We start from the raw sequence: 25,463 nt of genomic DNA, 5'->3' as shown, positions 1-25,463 counted from the left end.
CTTATCCTTTAAGGTAATGTTGGTGGATGGATTTAAAGGACAGAAGGTCCAAGACGTAAAGAAGACTATTAGAAACAAGATGATTGACACTGTATGTAATAGACTATCCCCTGAAGGCTGTTTTAGAAGTGCTTTTGGTTCATAGACTTTACAATGTTAATTAGCAGTTTTCTGTAGTAGAACCTGGAGCTGTATTAAAGATATAATTTTATTTACATATAAAATTGAAGACCTGTTTAATAATAGCAATTCATTTAACCTGAACATCCCACCTGTAATGTTGATGAAGGTAATGTTCTAAAGTTGGCATGTGTAGATTACATACAGTGAACTTTAATGATGCTTTCTGGCAGTGACCGTTTGCAGTAGAGGTAGTTAACAGTTCTTTCTGTAGTGCTTTACTTTTTGCTTTCATCCTTTCCCCCCCTCTTCATTTTTGTTATAATTTTTTTTTTGTTGTTGAGTTACTTAGCTGCTGAACTTTTGAAACTGAATTTTTGTTTTTGATAGTTACGTATACCTGTAATACAGAGAGACTGTGGTCTGTAAGACTTGTTAAAAAAAGGCAGCAGTTTCCTCTCCATTCATCCACATCCTCTTAAATTTCTCTTCCTTGGACAGGCTTACTTTCATCTGTTTTGTTATTTATTTTAGTATCTCCACCTCGCTTACAGATCTCTAAACTCTTATAGTGTAATTTAAAATTTTTTCAGTTTTAGGCATTAGCTATTGATTTCCTGCTATGAAAGATCAAGATTTAACTCTTCTCCAACCTGTGTCTTCCCCTCTAACCTCACATTTGTATATACTTCTTCACCCCACATCTTCCTAGTATAGGTATATTATAACTTAGGTTAGAGAGGTAGTCAGTGTATTGAGACATGGCTGATCCATAAATAGTGTACAGTGAGAACTTCTCTTCCTTAGCTTTTGGTTTTCCTTGGAGTTAATAACTGTCTTTTTTTTCTTTCTCTACTTTTTTTACTTCTAAATATAATTATAGACACTTCATCCCCAAACTCTGTCCAACTGTTTATTTTTCTTTTCTATACTTTGAAACATATCAGTGTGCTATTGTTTACATCTTACAGAAAGTTCTCCCAGAGCCTTCCAGCCTGTTGCAGTCATCCAGACTGGTTGCTTACTGTAGGCATGCACAAATGTCATCTGGGATGTTCCTCCACTGTTACTTAGGATTTCCTTAGTTTTTCTTGATTTGGATCTCCTTGATCCCATGGCTGCTTCTTTCTTATTTACTTTCTTGTTTTGTTGAAGCTCTGCGTCTAGAAATGTTCCTGGAAAAGGGTACCTGGAAGGTAAATTTTGTGACTTTTTATATCTGAAATATCTGTATTCTGTCCTCATACTTGAATGCTTAGATGTAGGATTCTGGGTTGGAAATAACTTTCCCTTAAAAATTTGAAGGCCATTACCCATAGTGTTGTGGTTCAGTGATGCTGTTAAGAAGTCCAAAACCGTTCTGGTATGGCGTGATCTATGTCTCCCCTCCCCACCCAAGCTTATAGAATCCTCTCTTTTGAAATTTCATGATGATTTATTTGGTGTAGATTAGTTTTCATTCATTCTTCTGGGTGTAGGATCGGCTCCTTCAGTCTGGAAACTTACGTTCTTCAATTCTGGGAAGATTTACTTTTTGTTTGTTTTATCCCTTCTTATTCTTTATTTTTGTTTTTGGAATTCTTACTATTCAGATATTGGCTCTATTAGACTCTGGAAGTTCTTTTGCTTTTCTCTCTGGGGGAGTCCCTCAACTTTTTCTTGCTATGAGTTTTTGTGCGTTTGTTTACTGTGTGTTTTTTATATCAGCTCCACGTGTGCTTGTGCACGTGTGTATAAATATTCCTAAAAAATTACTAAATTTTTTTCTTTGTGTAGAAAATTTCAAACATAAAAAAGTGGAGTAGTGTAATGAATTCCTGTATACCTCTTACTCAGCTTAAGCATTTACCAACTCATAGCCAGTTTAAGAACTTGTTATCTGATCTTTTGTGATAGGATGCTGCAATTCTTATTTCATGAATATGAATTTTTAATTTCTTATTAGTCTGAGGAAAACTATTGATAATTTAAGAGTGCATACAAAAAGATGATTGGAACCTTTTTGGATATAGGTAGGACTTGTCACTGGGAGAGATCTGGAAGTTCCATTTGGACCAGAGGAAAGCCCTGATGTTAGCTTTGTTGTTAATTAGGGCTTTGTGGTTTGTTAGATTCCCCTCAGAAGATTCTTCAGTTTCTGCCTTAAAGGGTCTAAGCTAAGTGAGCATTCTGGGAGTTAACATGAAGGAAGATTGCTAGAGTGGGTATCAGCACCCATGTGCTGACTTTCTCTTAATCCCCCTCTTTTCACTCTGAAACCCATTCCCTCAACTTTGTCCTCTGGTTGGGAGACTCTGTCCTGTCTGGAGTATAAACCCTCATTGCTCTGCAGGCACAGGGAGAGGCAGCTGCCTGTCTGCATAGTGTGGGATTAGGGTATCTGGTTCTAACTTCTTTAAAAGACTTCAGTAGCCTTCCTCTTTCCAGCCTCATGTTACCTCCTTTTCCAGAGCTGTCTTGTGCCACAAATCTCAAGTCTTTTGGAGGTTCTGTAATGCAAGTGAAGTGAAGTGAAAGTTGTTCAGTCGTGTCCGACTCTTTACAACCCTAGGGACTATACAGTCCGTGGAACTCTCCAGGCCAGAATACAGGAGTGGGTAGCCTTTCCCTTCTCCGGGGGTTCTTCCCCACCCAGGGATTGAACCCAGGTCTCCTGCATTGCAGGCAGATTCTTTACCAACTGAGCTACAAGAATTCAGCTCTCTCGTCTGTGGGCTTAGGATTCAGCTAGCTTCCTTTGGTCCACTAATACGATTGTCAGTCATTCTGCTTTTTAGTTTCCAAAATTTGATGCTATTTCTTCTCCCATTCTTGTCTTTGTAACTTCATACCAATAAAAAAAAAACCTCTTTGTTGTCATTTTGTTCGAATTTTGAGAAGGAGCAGAGTTAATTGAATGTCTGTTTTTAATTTACCATTGTTAAACCAAAGCCCTACCTGTTTCAGTATGAAGAACTTGCGTTAAGTACACAGAGCAGTGAATCATTTTATGAATAACAATGCTGAATTATTTTAAAAAATTATCCTAATAAGCTTGGGATTGTAACACCCTAAGAGATATTTGTTTTAATATTAAAAAAAATAAAATTTATGGTCAGTTTTCTAGTGGGAATTTTTCATGATACTATAAATCTTTAGTAATGTTATTTTCCATATCTAGTTTTCATGCATGTGTTTTTTTAAAGGCAGTTGTTCCATGCATTTAGTTTCCAATTTTTATGTTTTTCTTATAACAAAAATAGAAGGCTGCCATAGCCTTCAAACCATAGCAGTAGAAGCTGTTAAACATCTTTTACTCTGCAAAGGAATAAGCTGTACCTAGGGAAGGTGATCCACCTGATTGATAAAGATGCAGGCCTTTTCAGAAACAAGTGATATACAGAAAGAAAGGCAAGTAACTTCTACTCTGGGAAGAGGGAAGATATAGTGAAAACTTGCAATGTAGTTATTGGTGGTAGAGCATTTTTTTTTAAAGTTACTTCTTTTCTTATCCTTGAGAAATAGAGATTGCTTTGCCATGGTATCTGACATATTTTTATTTACTTTCATCTAGGGAGATGCATATATTTACATGGAACCAGAGAAACAAGTTATGTCCAGGTCTTCAGATGAATGTGTTGTGGCCCTGTGTGACCAGTGGTTAGTTTCTTTTATAGATGGCAAGCAGAAATTTTCTCCCGTCATTTTGCTTATCCCTGACTTTTTTTTTTTAATCAATTTGTCCACTCCCAGGTACTTGGATTATGGAGAAGAGAACTGGAAAAAACAGACATCCCAATGCTTGAAGAACCTGGAAACGTAAGATGGGAGAAGGTGCTGGGGAAGGGGAAGTGTTAGTGGCTCAGTCATGTCCAGCTCTGTGAGTCTGTGGACTGTAGCCCCCTAGGCTCCTCCGTCCATGGAATTCTCCAGGCAAGAATACTAGAGTGGGTTGCCATTCCCTTCTCCGAGGGGAAGGGGAAGGAGATGAGAAACGGGGAAGACAATGAAGCCGAAGAGGAGAGACACTTTATATTCTGCTCTGTCCAGGTACTGTGAGGAGACTAGGAGGAATTTCGAAGCAACCTTAGATTGGCTGCAGGAGCATGCTTGCTCGAGAACTTACGGCTTAGGTAAGCAAATTTCAGGTTTCCGTGTGAATGACTTTGCCAGTTACACAGCAGGTTAACCCTTCACCATTTTCCCTTCTCTTCCATTGTTTTTCTGAGCTGGAAGTGAGAGGATTTTGGTTAGAGGGTGAGAGAAACTAGTATCTGGTCCCCACTCCTATTCACCTGATGGCAGAAGTATCTAACCCATATAGTTTTATGGTGCAGTTATTTTAAATAGAAAATTTCTAGTGCTTCACCTTTTAAAAAAATTTATCAGTTTATATTATTCAAGTAAATTTAGGAACCTACAAAAGTAGCTTTGTCAGTGCTAGAGACCTGCTTTTGAAAATGTGAATTCTGGGGATGAAGTGTCTCTTAGATTCATCTTGCACAAATTTTCTTCCTTTTACTTACAGGTACTCGTTTGCCATGGGATGAGCAGTGGCTGATTGAATCGCTCTCTGACTCCACTATTTACATGGCATTTTACACAGTTGCACACCTGCTGCAGGGAGGTGACTTGCATGGACAAGCAGAGTCTCCGTTGGGCATCAGGTTGGTAAATGGATAGGGGAAGAAAGGTGATTTGTTAGCATGAGATATAATCTTTTGATTTATGTATTGAAATGCTTTTTTTAAAAAAAATTAATTTATTTTTGGATGCATTCGATCTTAGATGAGGCAATATCTTTGTTGTGGCATTCCAGATCTTTAGATGCAGTGCAAGGACTTTTCAGTGCTCAAGGTTTCTCTCTAATTGTGGTGTGCAGGCTTCAGAGCGCATGGGTTCTATAGTTGCAGAATGTGGGCTTATTTGCCCCTTGACAAGTGGGATCTTAGTTCCCCAATCAGGGATTGAATCCATGTCCCCTGCATTGGAAGGCAGATTCTTAACCCCTGGACCACCAGAGAAGTCCCTGAAAATACTTTCTAATAATTTGTTTTTATAAGAATTCATTTAGTGGAATTTTGTCATGATGGTTTTGTTTTTGAATTGAGAAAAAGTAATAAATAACCCCTCTGTTATTCACTCTTTATTCTTATGGGAGTCTCTTGTTCTCATTTGTTACTGTAAAACATTAAGAAAGCGATTTCTGGGACTTCACTGGTGGTCCAGTAGTTAAGAATCCACCTTGTAATGCACGGGGTGTGGGTTCAATCCCTAGTCGGGGAACTAAGATGCCACATGCTGAGGAGCAACTAAGGCCGAGTTGTGCAACTACTGAGCCTGTGCCACAACTGAAGAGTCTGTGCTGAAATGAAAGACCTGGCGTGGTGCGGTGACAATCCCCTATGCACGGCTAAGACTCAACACAGCCAAACAAATGAATAAATAGAATAAATACTTAAAAAAACCTGATTTCTACTTCATGGTTGGATTAGAATGCTGGTTTTTTTCAACGAAACTATATATATATGTTCTGTTGTTGTTTATCCGTTACTTTTATTTTAATACAGACCACAGCAAATGACCAAGGAAGTTTGGGATTATATTTTCTTCAAGGAAGCTCCATTTCCTAAGACTCAGATCCCAAAGGAAAAATTAGATCAGTTAAAGCAGGAATTTGAGTTCTGGTATCCTGTGGATCTTCGAGCCTCTGGCAAGGATCTTATTCCAAATCATCTTTCATATTTCCTTTATAATCATGTGGCTATGTGGCCAGAAGAATGGTGAGTGCTAAAAAAGCTGTGAACTACATGTATTGATTATTGACAAGGGTTCCTTGTGGCTTTAAATATACTGATGTTATTGTAGAGGGTAAGGTTAGATTTGCCAATACATTCTTTTTCTTACATTAAATGTACTGAAGGAGAAAGCACACCTTCTCCTATTATATCCAGAAATTCTCATACCTGCTTTGGGCTGCCAAAGCATTTCACATTTCAGATACTTTGATGGTCAATCAGTAATACGCTTGACCTATTACATGACTCATTTGACCTGTTAAGATGCTGAAATAACAGGCAATTTCAAACAGAGCCTAGGTCATTAGAATGGGAAGGAAACATCCCTTTAGAGCTGAGAGCCCCAAATTTCCAGTATTAAGTCATGATGTTCTGAATAAAATCTGGATCAGAGATGCATTTTTAATACCATGTGCTCAACAGTATTCTTTCTGTCATCTTTCCTTTTGACCCAGACATGCCCCTGTGTCTTTCTCTCCTGTCTTCAAGTAGCTGGAGAAACAAACCCCTCCCACTGTTCAAATTTTATTTTGCAGAACCAAAGCAGTCTCATAGAACTTCTTGTATTTAGGGTGAGATTGCATTTAGAATGAGATTACATTTTCTTTCTCAAGAATAAAAGGTTTTGAAGAAGAGGAATAAAATAAATCTGATTGATCTGTCATTCAATTAGTTTTCTCTATTGGTTTAAATGTGTTTTTGGAGAAATCAGGTGTCTTAGAAGTACTTGTTAGTAACATGGTTGAATATTTATCCCATTGCATCAAGTTTTGGACATATATGAGGGTGTTAAAATTATAGATAAGTGGTAGCTTCAGGTGCTTATGCTACCACTGGTAAAATCACTTTTAGTAACTCATGTAATTTTCACTGCAACTTTTCGTGGAAGATGATCTGTCCCTGGTGGCACAGTGGGAAAGAATCTACCTGCAATGCAGGAGATGTGGGTTCAGTCCCTGGGTCGGGAAGATCCCCTGGAGAAGAAAATAGCAACCCACTTCAGTATTCCTGCCTGGGAAATCCCATGGACAGAGGACCCTGACGGGCTGTAGTCCATGGGGTTGCAAAAGAGTCAAACACAGCTTAGCGACTAAACAACAAAGATCTTTTTATATCTATATATATAGCCTGGCCTGTATTTTTAAGATAGTTCATAGTATTTCATCGTATGCCTGCACCATAATTTATAAACCAGTCCTTTTACTAATGGATACTTGTTTTCATTTGTTTCCTGTTATAAATAGGACTCAGTAAATATCCCTGCACATTTGCCTTAAGAAACGTTATGACTCTTAGCATTTACCTCAAGTTTTTAAGGCTAAACCATAATCTTTAAATTTTATTTTCTATCTTTACACATTTACCTGTCAAGTGATAAATGGCCTGTAGCTGTGAGAGCCAATGGACATCTCCTCCTCAACTCTGAGAAGGTAACGCTCATTACCTCTTGAAACGTTAGAATTCTGCAGAAATGTTTTTCAGATTTAGGATGTTGTACTTTCTTAAATTAAGAATATGAAAATCAGACAGTTAAAAATCTTGCATTAAAAATTTTTAGTACTCAAATTAAATTAAATTAAATTAAAACATTTTAGTACTCAATTAAAAATTGAGTGAGTGGAGTAGATAGTATTAATTGAGAGGAGGGATGGGGAAAACTTTCCTATATAATAATTGTCTTAGAGTTAGAGTGGCAAAGAGTGACAAATTGTTACCAGAGAAGAGACACAGAGAAATGGACAGGAAATATAAAGATTCCAGCTTTGTGACCCTGCATCTTTCTCATTAAGTTGAGAAAATAATTTGGTGGTTTTTGCTTTTTATTGTGACTAGCCACTAAATTAGAATAATAGAATTTCGGAGCCTGTAGGATTCTTAAGTGTTATTTAATGCTTCTGTCTAGACAGTATCTCTCTCCCTATACTACTGCAACTTCCCCTATTGCTGCTAATGATACTACAATTATACTAGTAGTATCACAGTAGTATAATCATAGTACATATATTAATATAAATGATTTTTTTAATGCTTCATAATATCTGATTATTCAGTATCCTCAACAGGAGTTATGCCAACCTCTTGACAAGCGCTTTTTTGCACCTATAATGCCTTTGTGCACATGAGAAAGGTCCTGCTACCGCTAAGTCGCTTCAGTCGTGTCCGACTCTGTGCGACCCCATAGACGGCAGCCCACCAGGCTGCCCCGTCCCTGGGATTCTCTAGGCAAGAACACTGGAGTGGGTTGCCATTTCCTTCTCCAATGCATGAAAGTAAAAAGTGAAAGTGAAGTCACTCAGTCATGTCAGACCCTCAGCGACCCCATGGACTGCAGCCCTCCAGGCTCCTCCGTCCATGGGATTTTCCAGGCAAGAGTACTGGAGTGGGGTGCCATTGCCTTCTCCGGAGAAAGGGGCACGCTTCCTCAACTAAACAAAAAAAAATTTAATTGCAATGTTACTTATTTCTCATTAATAACAATCCTAACAAGTTGGACTTGTTCCAACCATTGAATCTTGCTATATCTGATGGAATATTAATGATCAAAGAATATTCATTGCTATATAATAATGAAAATAGTTATAGATTTAAACAAATAGCAGATGATATGAATTGCAAAATGAGATTTATTTTTTAACCAGTGCCCTAATGGGGAATAAAAAAGTTCATTTAAGATAACTTGTACATTAGGCTGAAAAATAGCTACTTTATAGATTTTGTTAAATCAGCAAGGACTTTTGATTGTTGAACTCATTTTTTCTTCGTAGGTCAAGGTGGAACTGTATATATATATATATATATATATATGTATATATATATATATATATAAAAGTATATAAATATATACAGGAACACATAAATATATATATATAGGTCAAGGTGGAACTGTATATATATATATATATATAAGTATATAAATATATACAGGAACACATAAATATATGTATGTGTGTGCATGTGTGTATATGAGAGTACAGGTATAAATCCTGCTATTAATATAACATGATGTTTCCTTTGGTCTCCACATTGTTGTGTTATGTATACACTGTATGTCCCTGGTAGAGGGCTTTCTGGTGGCTCGGACAGTAAAGAATCTGTTTGCAATTCAGGACATCCTGGATTCAATCCCTGGATCAGGAAGATCTCCTGGAGAAGGGAATGGCTACCCACTCCACTATTCTTGCCTGGAGAATTCCATGGACAGAGGAGCCATAGGGTTGCAAAGAGTCGGACATGACTGAGCGACTTACACTTTCGCTTAAGTTTCATACTCATTTTATTACAAGATTTTATTGCTCTGTAGTAGAAACTTGATAGAATGGCCGCTTCTCTTTGGTGTTAGCAAAGTTACCAAGCATAGAAGTTTTTTAAACAATAAAGATTGCTGGGCTGTGCACAGTGCCTACTTACTTGTGCTGACCTCAGGCAGAGCACAACTTGAGTAAGCAACTATTGTGACCCTAATGACAAGAAGTTTCCTAAAGCCCTAATTTTGACCTAATGAGCTTGTCCATTCTTTTCTGAATGACTCTAATTGTTATAAAGCTCTTATAACCAGCTGAAGTGTTCCATAGTTATAGTGTAATCATTCCACATCTAAACCAATTCCCAAGCAACAGTATCAGTTAATGGAAAGAGCCATGGACTGAGTGTCACACAGGAGATGCTGTCCTAGCTTTGTCACTGACTAGATTAGTTACTCGGAGAAGGCAATGGCACCCCACTCCAGTACTCTTGCCTGGAAAATCCCATGGACAGAGGCGCCTGGTAGGCTGCAGTCCCTGGGGTCGCTAAGAGTCAGACACGACAGAGTGACTTCACTTTCACTTTTCACTTTCATGCGTTGGAGAAGGAAATGGCAACCCACTCCAGTGTTCTTGCTTGGAGAATCCCAGGGACGGGGGAGCCTGATGGGCTGCTGTCATGGGGTTGCACAGAGTCGGACACGACTGAAGCGACTTAGCAGCAGCAGCAGATTAGTTACTCAGGCAAGTCATTGTGTTGACTGGATTTCAGTTTTCTCCTCTGTAAAATAAGTGTAAAGTGTCTTTTCCTTTGCATGTTTCTAATCCTTTTTATCTTTATCTAGTTGTAGCCTGCTCATTTAATTTGATGTGGCTGATCTGGTTTATTTATATATACTCTTACTAAAGCCTTATCATTAACTTTCTTTTTCAGATGTCAAAATCCACAGGCAACTTCCTCACTTTGTCCCAAGCTGTTGATAAATATTCAGCTGATGGTGAGTATATGTTTTTTTATTGCTGTTGCTTAGTGTCCCCAGTTCTCCTCAGACTGCAGAAGGCAATTAGCATTCTTGTTTCAGTTTCATTGCTTTTCTCTTTAGCTTTTACCAATACTGTAAAATATTCATGTTTTCTTTGTGTACAAGCAACGTAATTTTTAAAATATAAGAATTGTTAAAATGATCTGTTTAGAAACAAATTTAAGCTAAGATTATTAGAGTCTTCTTTCAAAGGAAACACACTGTTAGTGCTACCTGATTTGTTCCTAATTTCATGCTGGGGTAAGTTGCTTCAGTCATGTCCAACTCTTGGCGACCCTATGGATTGTAACCACCAGCTCCTCTGTCAGTGGAGTTCTCTAGGCAAGAATACTGGAATGGATTGCCATGCCCTCGCGAGGGGATCTTCCCAACTCAGGGATTGAGCTCACATCTTTTATGTCTCCTGCATTGGCAGGTAGGCTCTTTACCAGTAGTGCCACCTGGAAACCCTATTTCATGCTATTTCTAAAATAAAATAGTTTGTAGAGACGTTAAGCATATAGGAAGCTTTTTCAAAGTATTTCCTCCATATTTGATATAGATGAGTTGAACCTAGAAGCCTTCATTTTTTTGAAAAATATGTTTCCCCTGGCTTCATTACTATTTCATTTAATCATTACTTTGTCAAGAGAAAAAATGCACCATCTAATCTGAAGGAGCCAGTTCTTCCTTATGTAACCTAGCCTTTGGTCATCATGGCACTTCTTTTTGTTGATCAAGACTACCACACTTTGAGACTGTACTGAAAGGGATGGGGAAAAACTAACCTAAATTACTTAGAAAAACAGTATTATGACAACATAGCAAGATGAAAAGAACTGTACACAATATTGCAGTTTTGTTTTTTTTTTTAAAGAAGTGTATATTAGCAGTTCTGAAACTTTTATATGTTTACTGGGATTGAACAAATATTGTGGGTGAGAGCTCAGTATCAGAAGCTATAAATAAGTTAAGAGGAAATGCTCAAATGAACTCCCTGGTGTTGGATTGGAATTGGCAGTATCAGCATAAACTCATGGGTTTTATTTTTTATACAGACAGACATAAAAATAAACATAGGGACTTCCCTGGTAGTCCAGTGGCTAAGACTTTCTGCTCCCAATGGAGGGGACTCCAGTTCAATCCCTGGTCAGGGAATTGAATCTTACATGCTGCAGTGGAAATTGAAGTTCCCGCATGCTGAAACTAAGACCCAGTGCAGCCAAATAACATAAATATTTTAAAAATAAATAAAAATAAATATAGATTTATGTGTGGGTTAGTCATGCATTTATTTCCTAGTTTTGCTGAGAGAGCCTGTGGATACTGAAACACTAGTTAACGGTGAAACACCTGTCATTCAGATCTTGGTTTCTAAATACCATTCTCTAGTAAAAGGAACTAGGGTTCCTAGGAGCAGGGATTGATTTGAGTCTGGAGTAGAGAAAATACAAAATGGGCATGGAATATTTTATGATGCCAGAAAATGAGAAAATGTTTCAGAAAGGATGGGGACAATTTGAAAGGGCACAAGAGCCAGCTTGAAGGGGCTCCCAATTGCCCAAGCAAGAACTTTTTGAGAGATAAAGTAAATAATGTAGTATTGAATTATAACTCCTTGCATAAATTAAATATTCATGAACTCATAGGGATATATAGTAATAATTGAATAAGTAAGTGGGGGAGTGGGGACTGTTCTTCTTTTCAGAAGAATTCCAAGTAATAAATGTGGAAGAATTGAATGAAATATAAAATCATCATTAGAGAAACATCATAGTAATATTGTCAAAGACAAGATCCATCAGTTCAGTTCAGTTCAGTCGCGTCCGACTCTTTGCGACCTCATGGACTGCAGCACGCCAGGCTTCCTTGTCCATCACCAACTCCCGGAGCCTATTCAGACTCATGTCCATCTAGTTGGTGAAGCCATCCAACCATCTCATCCCCTGTCATCGCCTTCTCCTCCCGTCATCAATCTTTCCCAGTATCAGGGTCTTTTCAAATGAGTCAGTTCTTTGCATCAGGTGGCCAAAGTAAGAGTTTCAGCTTCAGCATCAGTCCTTCCAGTGAATATTCAGGACTGATTTCCTTTAGGATGGACTGGTTTGATCTCCTTGCTGTCCAAGGGACTCTCAAGAGTCTTCTCCAACACCACAGTTCAAAAGCATCAATTCTTCGGCTCTCAGCTTTCTTTACAGTCCAACTCTCACATCCATACATGACTACTAGAAAAACCATAGCTTTGACTAGACGGACCTTTGTTAGCAAAGTAATGTCTCTGCTTTTTAATACGCTGTCTGCTGCTGCTGCTGCTGCTAAGTCACTTCAGTTGTGTCTGACTCTGCAACCCCATAGACAGGAGCCCACCAAGCTCCTCTGTCCCTGGGATTCTCCAGGTAAGAACACTGGAGTGGGTTGCCATTTCCTTCTCCAATGCATGAAAATGAAAAGTGAAAGTGAAGTTGCTCAGTTGTGTCCAACTCTTCACGACCCCATGGATTGCAGCCTACCAGGCTCCTCCGTCCGTGGGATTTTCCAGGCAAGGGTACTGGAGTGGGTTGCCAATGCCTTCTCCAGTATGCTGTCTAGGTTGGTCCTAACTTTTCTTCCAAGGAGCATCCTTTAATTTCATGGCTGCAGTCACCATCTGCAGTGATTTTGGAGCCCACAGAAATAGTCTGTCACTGTTTCCATTGTTCTCCCATCTATTTGCCATGAAGTGATGGGACCATGATCTTCGTTTTCTGAATGTTGAGTTTTAAGCCAACTTTTTCACTCCTCTTTCACTTTCATCAAGAGGCTCTTTAGTTCTTCTTCGCTTTCTGCCATAAGGGTGATGTCATCTGCATATCTGAGGTTACAACAAGATCCATCAGTGGTTGCCAAAATCAATGGATGAAAGTTTAAAAAAAAAAAACCAACAGGTTATTTGCATATTCTCAGAGTATCTATCCCAAGATACTTCTTTATCACAAAGGGAAAAATAGTAACTTTACAGTGGAGAGACTTGGCAGACACTACCTGACCACATGAGGTGGGTTTGCAATAGCAATAGTAAGTCATATCAATATCATGTACCTCCCTGATCATGATGCACTGAGAAGACATACAGCATCACTCTTGTGATATTCTTGCCAGAGGTTCATAACCTCCATCTAATCATGCAAAAACATCAGACAAACCCAAGTTGGGAGAAATTTTGTTAAATTCCTGACTACCCATCAGTAGTCAAGGTCCAGGACAGACTGAGAAACTGTCACGATTTGAAGAGACTAATGAGATAAACAATCAAATGCAAGGTGGTTTTCTGGATTGAATCCTAGAACAGAAAAAGGATATTAGAGAAAAGGCTGGTGAAATTTTGAATTAAGTCTGTAGTTCAGTTAGTAGTGTCATACTGATGTTAACTTCCTGCTTTTTTGAAACTGTGGTTATGTAAGTTGTTAACATTAAGAAAGTCTGGTAAATGGTGAAACATTTATCCTTGTCTTTTGCATCCTTGCTGTAATTGTAAAATTATTACAATATAAAAAGTTAAAAATGTGTTCAGCTTCTTGGGTATTATAAAGGATATTTAATGCATACGTAATTTGATATCACATATTCTCATCTCCTTCTTTAAGGTGCAGATGGTAGCATACCATCCATACTACTCTGAAATTTGCCTTTTTCACTTATGAGTTCATATTTGAGGTCACTTCATGTGGATACATTAAAGTTTCCTCACTCTTTTATAGCAGTATCGTCTTCCATTGCAAGGATGTCCTGTAATTTAATTGATTAGACTCTTACAGATGGGTGGGTTGTTTGTTTTTTTTTTTAATATTTTAGGATGAAAGATTTTGTTTTAAAAATTGTATTTTGTTAGTAAGAAACCTAGAAGAATCTGCTTTTAGAAGTAAGAAAATATGTATTTGTGCACAAAAGGTAGCACTCTGTTTTCTTATGCATTAAAATAATTGTAATATTTTGCTGCCTTTAAATGAGGCTGAGATGTTGATAGGGATATCTTTCCCAAGTTTATCATTTTTTCCTCTGCCTCATTAAAGATCACTTTATCTCATTAGCACAACATGCCTGAGAAGAAACGGATATTGATGCTGAGTGTATGCAAATCAATATAGAAAATTCAAATATTTTAACAACATCATTATGGATTCTGCTTTTGGTGATCTTTATTTTTGCTGTTGATCCATGCAGTGGTTTAAAGCACTTGCTGTTTCTTAATTTGTACGTGGGCTTGGCAGTGTACCCACCTGCACACATAGTTCATATTCAGTAACTACATTTTTAAATCATCGATTAATTTTTTTTCTTCTTCTTCAAGGAATGCGCTTGGCTCTAGCTGATGCTGGTGACACTGTTGAAGATGCTAACTTTGTGGAAGCCATGGCAGATGCAGGTATTCTCCGCCTATACACCTGGGTGGAATGGGTGAAAGAAATGGTTGCCAACTGGGATAGCCTAAGAAGTGGTCCTGCCAATACCTTCAATGATAAAGTTTTTGCCAGGTAATCTATAGTCCCCAACCACTTTTACTTTAAGGAGTTGCTTAGTCCTGGTGTATTTTTAAATTTTCTTTTTTTTTTAACTCTTAAATTTAGATGTTAATAATAGCCACTCTTCATTGAAAACTTACTTGTGCTGGGAACTATGCTAAGTACTTTGGATCCATTGTCTGATTTTAGCCTTATAGCAATTTTATATGGTAAAAATACTATTAGCTTTCTTTCTTTCTTTATTTGGCAGTGTTGGGTCTTAGTTGCGGCATGTGGGATCTTTAATTGCAGCATGCAGGGTGCCTTATTAACAGTTGCAGCATGTGAACTCTTAGTTGCAGCATGTGGGATCTTGTTCCCTGACTAGGGACCGAACCCGAGCCCCCTGCATTGGGAGTGCAGAGTCTTAGCCACTAGACCACCAGGGAAGTCCTCACTTCAGTTCAGTTGCTCAGTTGTGTCTGACTCTTTGCAACCCCATGGACTGCAGCATGCCAGGCTTCACTGTCCATCACCAACTCCCGGAGCATCCTCAGACTCATGTCCATTGAGTTGGGGATGCCGTCCAACCATTTTATCCTCTGTTATCCCCTTCTCCTCCTGCCCCCGATCCCTCCCAGCATCAGGGTCTTTTCCAGTGAGTCAACTCTTCACACGAGGTGACCAAAGTACTGGAATTTCAGCTTCAACATCAGAACTTCCAATGAACACTCAGGACTGATCTTTAGGATGCACTGGTTGGATCTCCTTGCAGTCCAAGGGACTCTCAAGAGTCTTCTCCAACACCACAGTTCAAAAGCATCAATTCTTCAGCACTCAGCTTTCTTCACAGTCGAACTCTCACATCCATACATGACTACTGGAAAAACCATAGCCTTGACTAGATGGACCTTTGTTGGCAAAGCAATGTCTCTGCTTTTTAATATGCTATCTAGGTTGGTCATAACTTTGCCTCTAAAAGCATCTTTTAATTTCATGGCTGCAATCACCATCTGCAGTGATTTTGGAACCCCAAAAAATAAAGTCTGACACTCTTTCCACTGTTTCCCCATCTATTTCCCATGAAGTGATGGGACCAGATGCCATGATCTTCGTTTTCTGAATGTTGAGCTTTAAGCCAATTCTCTCACTCTCCTCTTTCACTTTCATCAAGAGGCTTTTTAGTTCCTCTTCACTTTCTGCCATAAGAGTGGTGTCATCTGCATATCTGAGGTGATTGATATTTCTCCCGGCAATCTTGATTCCAGCCTGTGGTTCTTCCAGCCCAGCGTTTCTCATGATGTAATCTGTACATAAGTTAAATAAGCAGGGTGACAATATACAGCCTTGACGTACTCCTTTTCCTATTTGGAACCAGTCCGTTGTTCCATGTCCAGTTCCAACTGTTAACTCCTGACCTGTATATAGGTTTCTCAAGAGGCAGGTCAGGTGGTCTGGTATTCCCATCTCTTTCAGAATTTTCTACAGTTTATTGTGATCCACACAGTTAAAGGCTTTGGCATAGTCAATAAAGCAGAAATAGATGTTTTTCTGGAACTCTTCCTTTTTCGATGATCCAGCGGATATTGGCAATTTGATCTCTGGTTCCTCTGCCTTTTCTAAAACCAGCTTGAACATCTGGAAGTTCACGGTTCACATATTGCTAATATATGTGGAAGTTTTTTTTATACCTATATATACTTGCCTTTAAACTCAGTTACCTTTTTTCCATACTCCGTAGTGAAATGAATGCAGGAATTATAAAGACAGATCAAAACTATGAAAAGATGATGTTTAAAGAAGCTTTGAAAACGGGTTTTTTTGAATTTCAGGTAAGCTGTTAATTCTTTTCATAGCTATAAAATAGTCAATGTGAATATTATACATTTCTTTTTTTTTCCTCCTGCTATAGCATAATGACTCATCTTTTAAGTGGAGAGTGAAAACTTGTAAAGTCTTCAATAAATTATGATTTTAAGTAGTTTTCTTGGGTACTTTTTCTATTATGTTCCTTTACATAAATAATTCCTTAATATAAATAATTCTGTTTCTAGTTGAGCTGTGAGTTAATTGAGGTTAAATCTGAAAATTAGTCATGTTTTCCAGAAAAGCATTTTAAAATTGATTTAAAAAAAGGGGCCTAATTGTAAACTAATTGCTGTTAGTTTGAAAGCAAATGTTTTCTGAGATTTTTCCACAAGGTGTCAGTATATCCTCAAGTTTGACAGTCCAAGAGCTTAAACTAAAAACGTAGCTTTTCTCAGTTTTGTAGAATATCACATTGGGATTTATGTAATTTGGTTTTCAGAAATGTGGATAAATAAGGATAAGTGCTGAGCATATCAGTGTATCATATTTACAGGCTTTTTAGTCTTAATATATATTACTTAGAGCATTCACCTTTAGTACCCAGTTTAAATTGTTCAATTTTTATGTCCATTACAAAATGTCTTTTTCAGGTATTTTTTTTTGAGAATTAGTAATATAAAAGTGCAATATTCTTTTGTTAAGATTGATAATTTTTTTTTTTTTTTACTGAAAAACAGGGTTAATCAAACATTTATTTGATCTTGTAATTAAAAGATTTCCTAATCATAAAAACAAAAGAAAGGAATAATCAAAAAAAGACTGATGAATTTGGCAACACAGATAAGAAAATCACAACTGAAATCATCTTAAAAATACGGTCAATTGGAAAATTATTTACAGTCTGTATTTCAGGATTTTTGACACATCAAAAAAAAAAAAAATACAGGTATCCAAAGAAAAATAACCAAAGGATGTGAACAAACAATCCCCCTAAAGAATCCTAAATGGCTAAGAAGTGCTTAAAAAGAAATGGTTAATAGCAAAGGTCATCAAAGATGTACAAATTTAAACAATTTATTGTTATGGACGTAAGGATTGATACACATTTGTTTTCAGAATCTTAAAAATAAAGCAAAACCTTTTCAGAAATTATGAAATTTTTAAAGACTAAGTACTTAAAAATGCATTAAGATAGAGATACTGAATTTTTTTCCTATAATTTTATTTCAAAGAAGTAGGGGGAGAGAAATGATAAATAATTCCAAATTTTGTAGGCCGCGAAAGATAAGTACCGTGAATTGGCCATAGAAGGGATGCACCGAGACCTCGTGTTCCGGTTTATTGAAGTTCAGACACTTCTCTTGGCTCCATTCTGTCCACATTTGTGTGAGCACATCTGGACACTCCTGGGAAAGGTAGCATTATGCATTTAAGACGTTCTGTGTGGTTTTGATTTTGGTCTCATTAAATAAATGTTGTGGTAATAATGTTACTTACAAGAAAAAGACTGAAAATGAGTACTGTTAAATATAGTGTTGGGTTCATCATCTCATAATTATTACAGCAGCTTAAATTGAAGCTGTCTCCTTTTTAGATAGAAACATCATGTATGAGTCTTTATATACACACTACGTATATTTTAAAAACATGTGACTTTGTATGTGTTGGTTATCACCTTCCTATTAGGAAATGTTACAATACATTTGAATACATTCAAATATATATTTTAATATATGTATAACTAATATTGTTTTTCTAGCTGTTTGTTTTAAAAGGTGAAAATATTGAAAGATATATATAACTGTTATGAACTGCTTATAAACAAAGGTAGAAGTGTGTATTTGCATAAATATTCTTGTTTTATATAAAATTTCTGGCATATATACGGCTGCATATTCAGGGATATTATATTAGCATTCTTACTGTGAAGGTAAATTTAATTATTTCTCCCAGGCTTGCAGATAAACAGATTGGTTGGTTTAATAACTCCTTTCCAGCCTTATTAGCCAAGCTCTTTTGTATTTTTCAGTGTATGAACAATGCAAAAATGTGTTCATGAAATATATTCCAAATAGCCATACTTTCAGTACTAGATGTATTAATAGGGTAAAAACTGAGAGTGTGTGTAATTTATATAATAATGATTAAATTTAGGCAAATTAGCATTACATAATTTTCTTTGAAAGTGAGCATATGTGTGTGGGTGTTAATATGCTTCTACAAATGTATGCTAATTAAGAATGTAGAGTCAGACTTCACAGCTTGAATTCTAGGGAACATTAGATCAGGGGCTGAAAGTGTGTTCTGTGTAGTCAGGTTTGAACTTTGAGCACACATTTACAGATTGGTAGCCTTGGTATGAAACTGTAACCAAGAATCATAAAATAGTTGTGTTGTCTAATCTCAGTGAACCTTTTTTTTTTTTTTTCAAGCCCGACTCAATTATGACTGCTTCATGGCCTCTGGCAGGTCCTGTGGATGAAAGCTTGATACGTTCCTCACAGTACCTCATGGAAGTAGCACATGACCTTAGATTGCGACTCAAGAACTATATGATGCCTGCTAAAGGGAAGGTGAAGTCATTTTTTTTAAAGAGTCATTACTTAAAAGTTATTGGTCAAATAACATCTAATAGTGATGAAGATAAAGATAACTTTCATTAAAATGTACAGGGCTATTTTCATTATAAATGCAGTTCTATAATATGATTTTTTTTTATGTTAAAGGGAGTAGTGGTATACACTAGAAGTTTATTTCATTTTTGGTGTATATAAAAATAAGTAGATGTTTTTTTCCTTTCTTCTGCCCTGTAGAAGACTGACAAGCAGCCCCCTGAGAAGCCTTCACATTGCACCATCTATGTGGCAAAGAACTATCCATCTTGGCAACACATCACCCTGTCAGTTCTACGTAATCACTTTGAGGTAATTCTCTCAGTAGACATTCCCCTCCGAGCAGTGTTGTGTACTGCTTATGCTGTTTTTGTTTTTAGGATGTTGGCAATGTCTAGGGAAGGAAGAACGGCATCTTTGTTTAATTACCTTTAGATGTGGAGTGTCATTTGTGGCTCTTAAATGGATGCTGAGTGAAAAGCTGTTTCATTTCAGAAACTTTCATACAAAAATACTGGATCTAGTAGTATGTATTAAGAGATGTGGAACTTTTTCATATGTTGGTTAAAATTATGAAGCAAAAGAACTAAGTTTGCCTTTTGGTTTCATTGTACCTTGAACACTGGGATTCATGAAATCTTAACATTATGATGTTTGAAAAATTTGAAGCTTGATGCTTGAGTAATTTAAAAGAAAGTGTCCAGTTTGATAACTACCAGTAGAAGTGGAGAGTTTGGTGTTTCTTTTTCTCTTTTTAGACTGTCAGATAAATCGCTATTAAATATGATAGTTATATTTGAAGGAAACTTAATATTTAAACTTAATTCTAGGTTTTCCTGAAAAAAAGATTTACCTACCTTTTTCCTTTCATGTTCAAAATATGGAAACAAAGTATATGTTGTGGAATTTTTGCCTAGGTTATAAAGAATAGTTATTGGTGGACAGAAACCATTAAGGTGCACTTGAGAAAGAGACAAAATAGGGATTATGGCCAAAGCATAAAGTGATAATATAAAGGAGAAGTCCATAGCTTTGATTTTTCTAGACCTTTATTGCAATTTTGTCTCACTACTTTTCATAGTTACCCAAGAAATACTTATGAGAATTTTTATATTTGTAAGACTTGATGGAAAGAGAAGAGCAAGTGTTTTCATAATCTGTGTGAACCTGATTTTATGGGGAAGTATTTCTTCCTTTGATTGTATGTAATAGAAAGAGAAAGTAGCTTTTAGAGTCTGCTTATAGATTTTTGACTTATGGTAAATAAAAGAGTAAAAGCTACTTTGGTAGTCAGAAAAATGAAATTGTGCCTCAGTGGTTTATATGTTCGTTATCAGCATTTTCAAGGAAGCAGCAGAATTCAATATGGTATGGAATATCCCAGGTATTAAAAAAGACCCATCACCACTGTTCTTTTAGAAGTTATACTTTTACTTATATTCATTGACTAAATTATATACTTTGGAATCAACATCATCTTTTGACATTATTTGGAATGACCAGCTTCCTTTAAAATTATCATTTGTTTTTATCCTAAAGAACTAAAAGAGTGTCAGTTTATAATCCAGAAGAATGTTCTTATGTTTAGTATGACACTTTTTCAGTGACATAGGGAAAAGGAATGTGTCTCACCCTCTTCCTTTTCTCTTCCTTATGTATTTCAAAGCAACATTTTTGCCAGTGGAGAAAATATTTTTTCCTGTGTACTTTAGTAAAGGTTAGAATTGAATGTCAATAGATTATTGGAAATCTTACTATATGTTACTTTTCTTTTGGATTTATTCCCAACCCTTGGCTTTGGTGCTATGCTTTTATAATAAGGAGAAAATAGGTCATCCAAAACTCTGAAAAGGCCACTTGCTTTATTATTCCTCTGTTGATGTTTGTAGGAGTCAATTTAAATTTAGGCAGCACATTTGGGACTTTGTGCATATTAGTGCTTATAATACTTTTAGGTAGAAATTATTATTATTTTAATTATATTATTATTTTTATTATTTTAAAGAAATTATATTCTTTTTTCACATTTGTGGTAACAGTTTATAAGAAAGAGTGCTCAAAAACAGAAATTATATACATCTTGTATGATAGTTGTATAATATTCATTTTGCTCTGACTAATGAATTGCTTTTAGAAGTTTAAAGACAAATGAGATCTTTATAGACCATTTTATCACCAGGTAAGACTAATGATATGATCCTAAAAGTGTCATTAACATAAGGAAAAATTAAATACTCTGCATCATGCACATGCTTTTCTCCTCTGTCCTAAAACACGTGTGTCCTTTGAATTTAGAGGAAACAGGAGACTTCATTTACCTCTCACTTCCCCATGATGCTGGAGTTTGCCCCCTCTTCTGTTCTTCTCTATCAGGCTGGTGGCCACTGTTTCATTTCTGGCCAGCTTCTTATAGGCATATCTACTATCTTACATTATTTTAAAAATATTTTTCCTCATATTCCTCTCCCACTCTCTTTTTTAGAGCAATAGTGGAAAGTTGCCTGATAACAAAGTCATTGCTGGTGAACTAGGCAGTTTGCCAGAATTGAAGAAATATATGAAGAAAGTGATGCCATTTGTCGCCATGATTAAGGTAAGCTGTGGATCTTGTGCAGCTGTGATCACATGGGTAATGGTTAGCTAGGATAGTAGAAGGAAGAGGAAAACTTTGGGCAAGATCTCTCTTAGGAAATCTGCTAAAATAACACTTTTCAATCAGTGGTTGTAGAAATGAATGATCATATTTGGGTTTTACCTGTGAAATTGCTGAGTGTGTTAAAATATGTATTGTGGAAGAAAAATTGGTTTAGAATTACTGCACTAAATGATTCTCTTCATGTTCTACCTGCCCTTCTTTTCAGTTTGAGGAGGAAGCATATTCTTTGGCTTCCATTAGGGTCTTTTTACTAGATGCTATTACTGGAAACAGGATTCTACATTTTATAACTAACACCCAAAAAAGATGTCCTTTCATTATAGGGGACTGGAATGCAAAAGTAGGAAGTCAGGAAACACCTGGAGTAACAGGCAAATTTGGCCTTGGAATACGGAATGAAGCAGGGCAAAGACTAATAGAGTTTTGCCAAGAAAATGCACTGGTCATAACAAACACCCTCTTCCAACAACACAAGAGAAGATTCTATACATGGACATCACCAGATGGTCAACACTGAAATTAGATTGATTATATTCTTTGCAGCCAAAGATGGAGAAGCTCTATACAGTCAGCAAAAACAAGACCAGGAGCTGACTGTGGCTCAGACCATGAACCCCTTATTGCCAAATTCAGACTTAAATTGAAGAAAGTAGGGAAAACCACTAGACCATTCAGGTATGACCTAAATCAAATCCCTTATGATTATACAGTGGAAGTGAGAAATAAATTTAAGGGCTTAGATCTGATAGACAGAGTGCCTGATGAACTATGGAATGAGGTTCGTGACATTGTACAGGAGACAGGGATCAAGACCATCCCTATGGAAAAGAAATGCAAAAAAGCAAAATGGCTGTCTGGGGAGGCCTTACAAATAGCTGTGAAAAGAAGAGAAGCAAAAAGCAAAGGAGAAAAGGAAAGATATAAACATCTGAATGCAGAGTTCCAAAGAAGAGCGAGAAGAGATAAGAAAGCCTTCCTCAGCGATCAGTGCAAAGAAATAGAGGAAAACAACAGAATGGGAAAGACTAGGGATCTCTTCAAGAAAATCAGAGATACCAAAGGAACATTTCATGCAAAGATGAGCTCGATAAAGGACAGAAATGGTATGGACCTAACAAGCAGAAGATATTAAGAAGAGATGGCAAGAATACACAGAAGAACTGTACAAAAAAGATCTTCACGACCCAGATAATCACGATGGTGTGATCACTCATCTAGAGCCAGACATCCTGGAATGGGAAGTCAAGTGGGCCATAGAAAGCATCACTACGAACAAAGCTAGTGGAGGTGATGGAATTCCAGTTGAGCTATTCCAAGTCCTGAAAGATGATGCTGTGAAAGTGCTGCACTCAATATGCCAGCAAATTTGGAAAACTCAGCAGTGGCCACAGGTCTGGAAAAGGTCAGTTTTCATTCCAATCCCAAAGAAAGGCAATGCCAAAGAATGCTCAAACTACCGCACAATTGCACTCATCTCACATGCTAGTGAAGTGATGCTCAAAATTCTCCAAGCCAGGCTTCAGCAGTACGTGAACCGTGAACTTCCTAATGTTCAAGCTGGTTTTAGAAAAGGCAGAGGAACCAGAGATCAAATTGCCAACATCCGCTGGATCATGGAAAAAGCAAGAGAGTTCCAGAAAAACATCTATTTCTGCTTTATTGACTATGCCAAAGCCTTTGACTGTGTATCACCACAAACTGTGGAAAATTCTGAAAGAGATGGGAATACCAGACCACCTGACCTGCCTCTTGAGAAATTTGTATGCAGGTCAGGAAGCCACAGTTAGAACTGGACATGGAACAACAGACTGGTTCCAAATAGGAAAAGGAGTTCATCAAGGCTGTATATTGTCACCCTCTTTATTTAACTTATGTGCAGAGTACATCATGAGAAACGCTGGACTGGAAGAAACACAAGCTGGAATCAAGATTGCCGGGAGAAATCTCAATAACCTCAGATATGCAGATGACACCACCCTTATGGCAGAAAGTGAAGAGGAACTAAAAAGCCTCTTGATGAAAGTGAAAGAGGAGAGTGAGAGAGTTGGCTTAAAGCTCAACATTCAGAAAATAAAGATCATGGCATCCGGTCCCATCACTTCATGGGAAATAGATGGGGAAACAGTGGAAACTGTGTCAGACTTTATTTTTGGGGGGCTCCAAAATCACTGCAGATGGTGACTGCAGCCATGAAATTAAAAGACGCTTACTCCTTGGAAGGAAAGTTATGACCAACCTAGATAGCATATTCAAAAGCAGAGACATTACTTTGCCAACAAAGATTCGTCTAGTCAAGCTATGGTTTTTCCTGTGGTCATGTATGGATGTGAGAGTTGGACTGTGAAGAAGGCTGAGCGCCAAAGAATTGATGCTTTTGAACCGTGATGTTGGAGAAGACTCTTGAGAGTCCCTTGGACTGCAAGGAGATCCAACCAGTCCATTCTGAAGGAGATCAGCCCTGGGATTTCTTTGGAAGGAATGATGCTCAAGCTGAAACTCCAGTACTTTGGCTACCTCATGTGAAGAGTTGACTCATTGGAAAAGACTCTGATGCTGGGAGGGATTGGGGGCAGGAGGAGAATGGGACGACAGAGGATGAGATGGCTGGATGGCATCACTGACTCGATGGACATGAGTCTCAGTGAACTCCGGGAGTTGGTGATGGACAGGGAGGCCTGGCGTGCTGCGATTCATGGGGTTGCAAGGAGTCGGACACGACTGAGCGACTGATCTGATCTGATGTGATCTGAACTTATTAACAGGATAAATGTTGTTTATAGCGGTTAGACCAGGGTTTCTCAGTAATGGCTCTATTTGTATTTTAGATTGGATAGTTCTTGGAAGGCTGTTCTCCGGTGCACTATAGGATATTTAACAGCGTCTTGACTTCTACCCACTGGATGCCAGTAGAATTTCTCCCTCCCCAACTCAAGTTATGACACCTAAATGTCTCCAGACATTGGAGACATTTATCTCCTGGTTGTCTGCTCCCCAATTCCAGCTTCCCCATTGAGGGCTTCCCTTGTAGCTCATTTGGTAAAGAATCTGCCTGCCATGCAAGAGACCTGGGTTTGGTTCCTGGGTCAGGAAGATTCCTTGGAGAAGGAAATGGCAACCCACTCCAGTATTCTTGCCTAAAGAATCCCATAGACAGGAACTTGGCAGGCTATAATACGAGATCGCAAGAGTCGGACACAACTGAGCGACTAAGCACACACACATTGAGAACCTTTGGGTTAAACTCTTAGTTTTCTTCATATAGATAGCTGATCTATTTCTTGAAACCAAAACAAAACTGAATGTTGCTTAAGATCCCAGACTCTGGCCCCAATCCTGTTTTCTGTTACTTCTTAGTTTGGAGGCCTTAGATAAATCACTTGAATTCTCTGGGCCACAAGGTTTTTCATCTATAAAATAGGAAATTAATAAAATCTACCTTTTAGGAGTGTTGTGAGAAGTAAATGAGTTAATACATATAACACATTTTAATACTACCTGTCAAAAAGTAAGCTCAGTAAATTAAAAAAAAAGTTAATCAGTGTCTTCTGCCCTATTAAGCATGTAATGATTATTATGCTTTAGATTAATTCTTGAATCTTGGAGGCTATAGATGCCTTCCTGATAAGAAAGCAAAACTCATAGCTTGTCCTGTATTAGAGTAAATTGCTTCTAGGAGAATTAAAAGGCTTTCCTAAGGACACGTAGTCAACTGTCTGAGCCTTATGGTATTTGAAGTTTCAGAAATAA

General features: G+C 37.4%; 1 protein-coding gene across 3 annotated transcripts in view; it reads left to right on the top strand.

The window, feature by feature from the left end:
* LARS1 (leucyl-tRNA synthetase 1) overlaps positions 1 to 25,463 on the top strand; it is a 96,941-nt gene that overhangs the window by 54,538 nt on the left and 16,940 nt on the right. For all 3 annotated transcript variants that reach the window (XM_086413663.1, XM_086413665.1, XM_086413664.1), the window contains exons 15-28: positions 14 to 91; positions 3,674 to 3,759; positions 3,853 to 3,918; positions 4,150 to 4,232; positions 4,628 to 4,766; positions 5,670 to 5,882; positions 7,270 to 7,327; positions 10,074 to 10,137; positions 14,489 to 14,672; positions 16,381 to 16,471; positions 17,723 to 17,863; positions 18,881 to 19,021; positions 19,262 to 19,372; positions 21,543 to 21,653. In XM_086413663.1, the coding sequence (XP_086269789.1) occupies positions 14 to 91; positions 3,674 to 3,759; positions 3,853 to 3,918; positions 4,150 to 4,232; positions 4,628 to 4,766; positions 5,670 to 5,882; positions 7,270 to 7,327; positions 10,074 to 10,137; positions 14,489 to 14,672; positions 16,381 to 16,471; positions 17,723 to 17,863; positions 18,881 to 19,021; positions 19,262 to 19,372; positions 21,543 to 21,653 (1,566 nt within the window). The remainder of the gene's footprint in view (positions 1 to 13; positions 92 to 3,673; positions 3,760 to 3,852; positions 3,919 to 4,149; positions 4,233 to 4,627; positions 4,767 to 5,669; positions 5,883 to 7,269; positions 7,328 to 10,073; positions 10,138 to 14,488; positions 14,673 to 16,380; positions 16,472 to 17,722; positions 17,864 to 18,880; positions 19,022 to 19,261; positions 19,373 to 21,542; positions 21,654 to 25,463) is intronic.

The sequence above is a fragment of the Bos grunniens genome, chromosome 7 (genome assembly GCF_055505025.1).
Source record: "Bos grunniens cultivar Pamir isolate PY7600 chromosome 7, Bosgru_T2T1.0, whole genome shotgun sequence".
NCBI lineage: Eukaryota > Metazoa > Chordata > Mammalia > Artiodactyla > Bovidae > Bos > Bos grunniens.
Note: the sequence above shows the minus strand (reverse complement) of the source record. Positions and strands in the feature narration are given on the sequence as shown.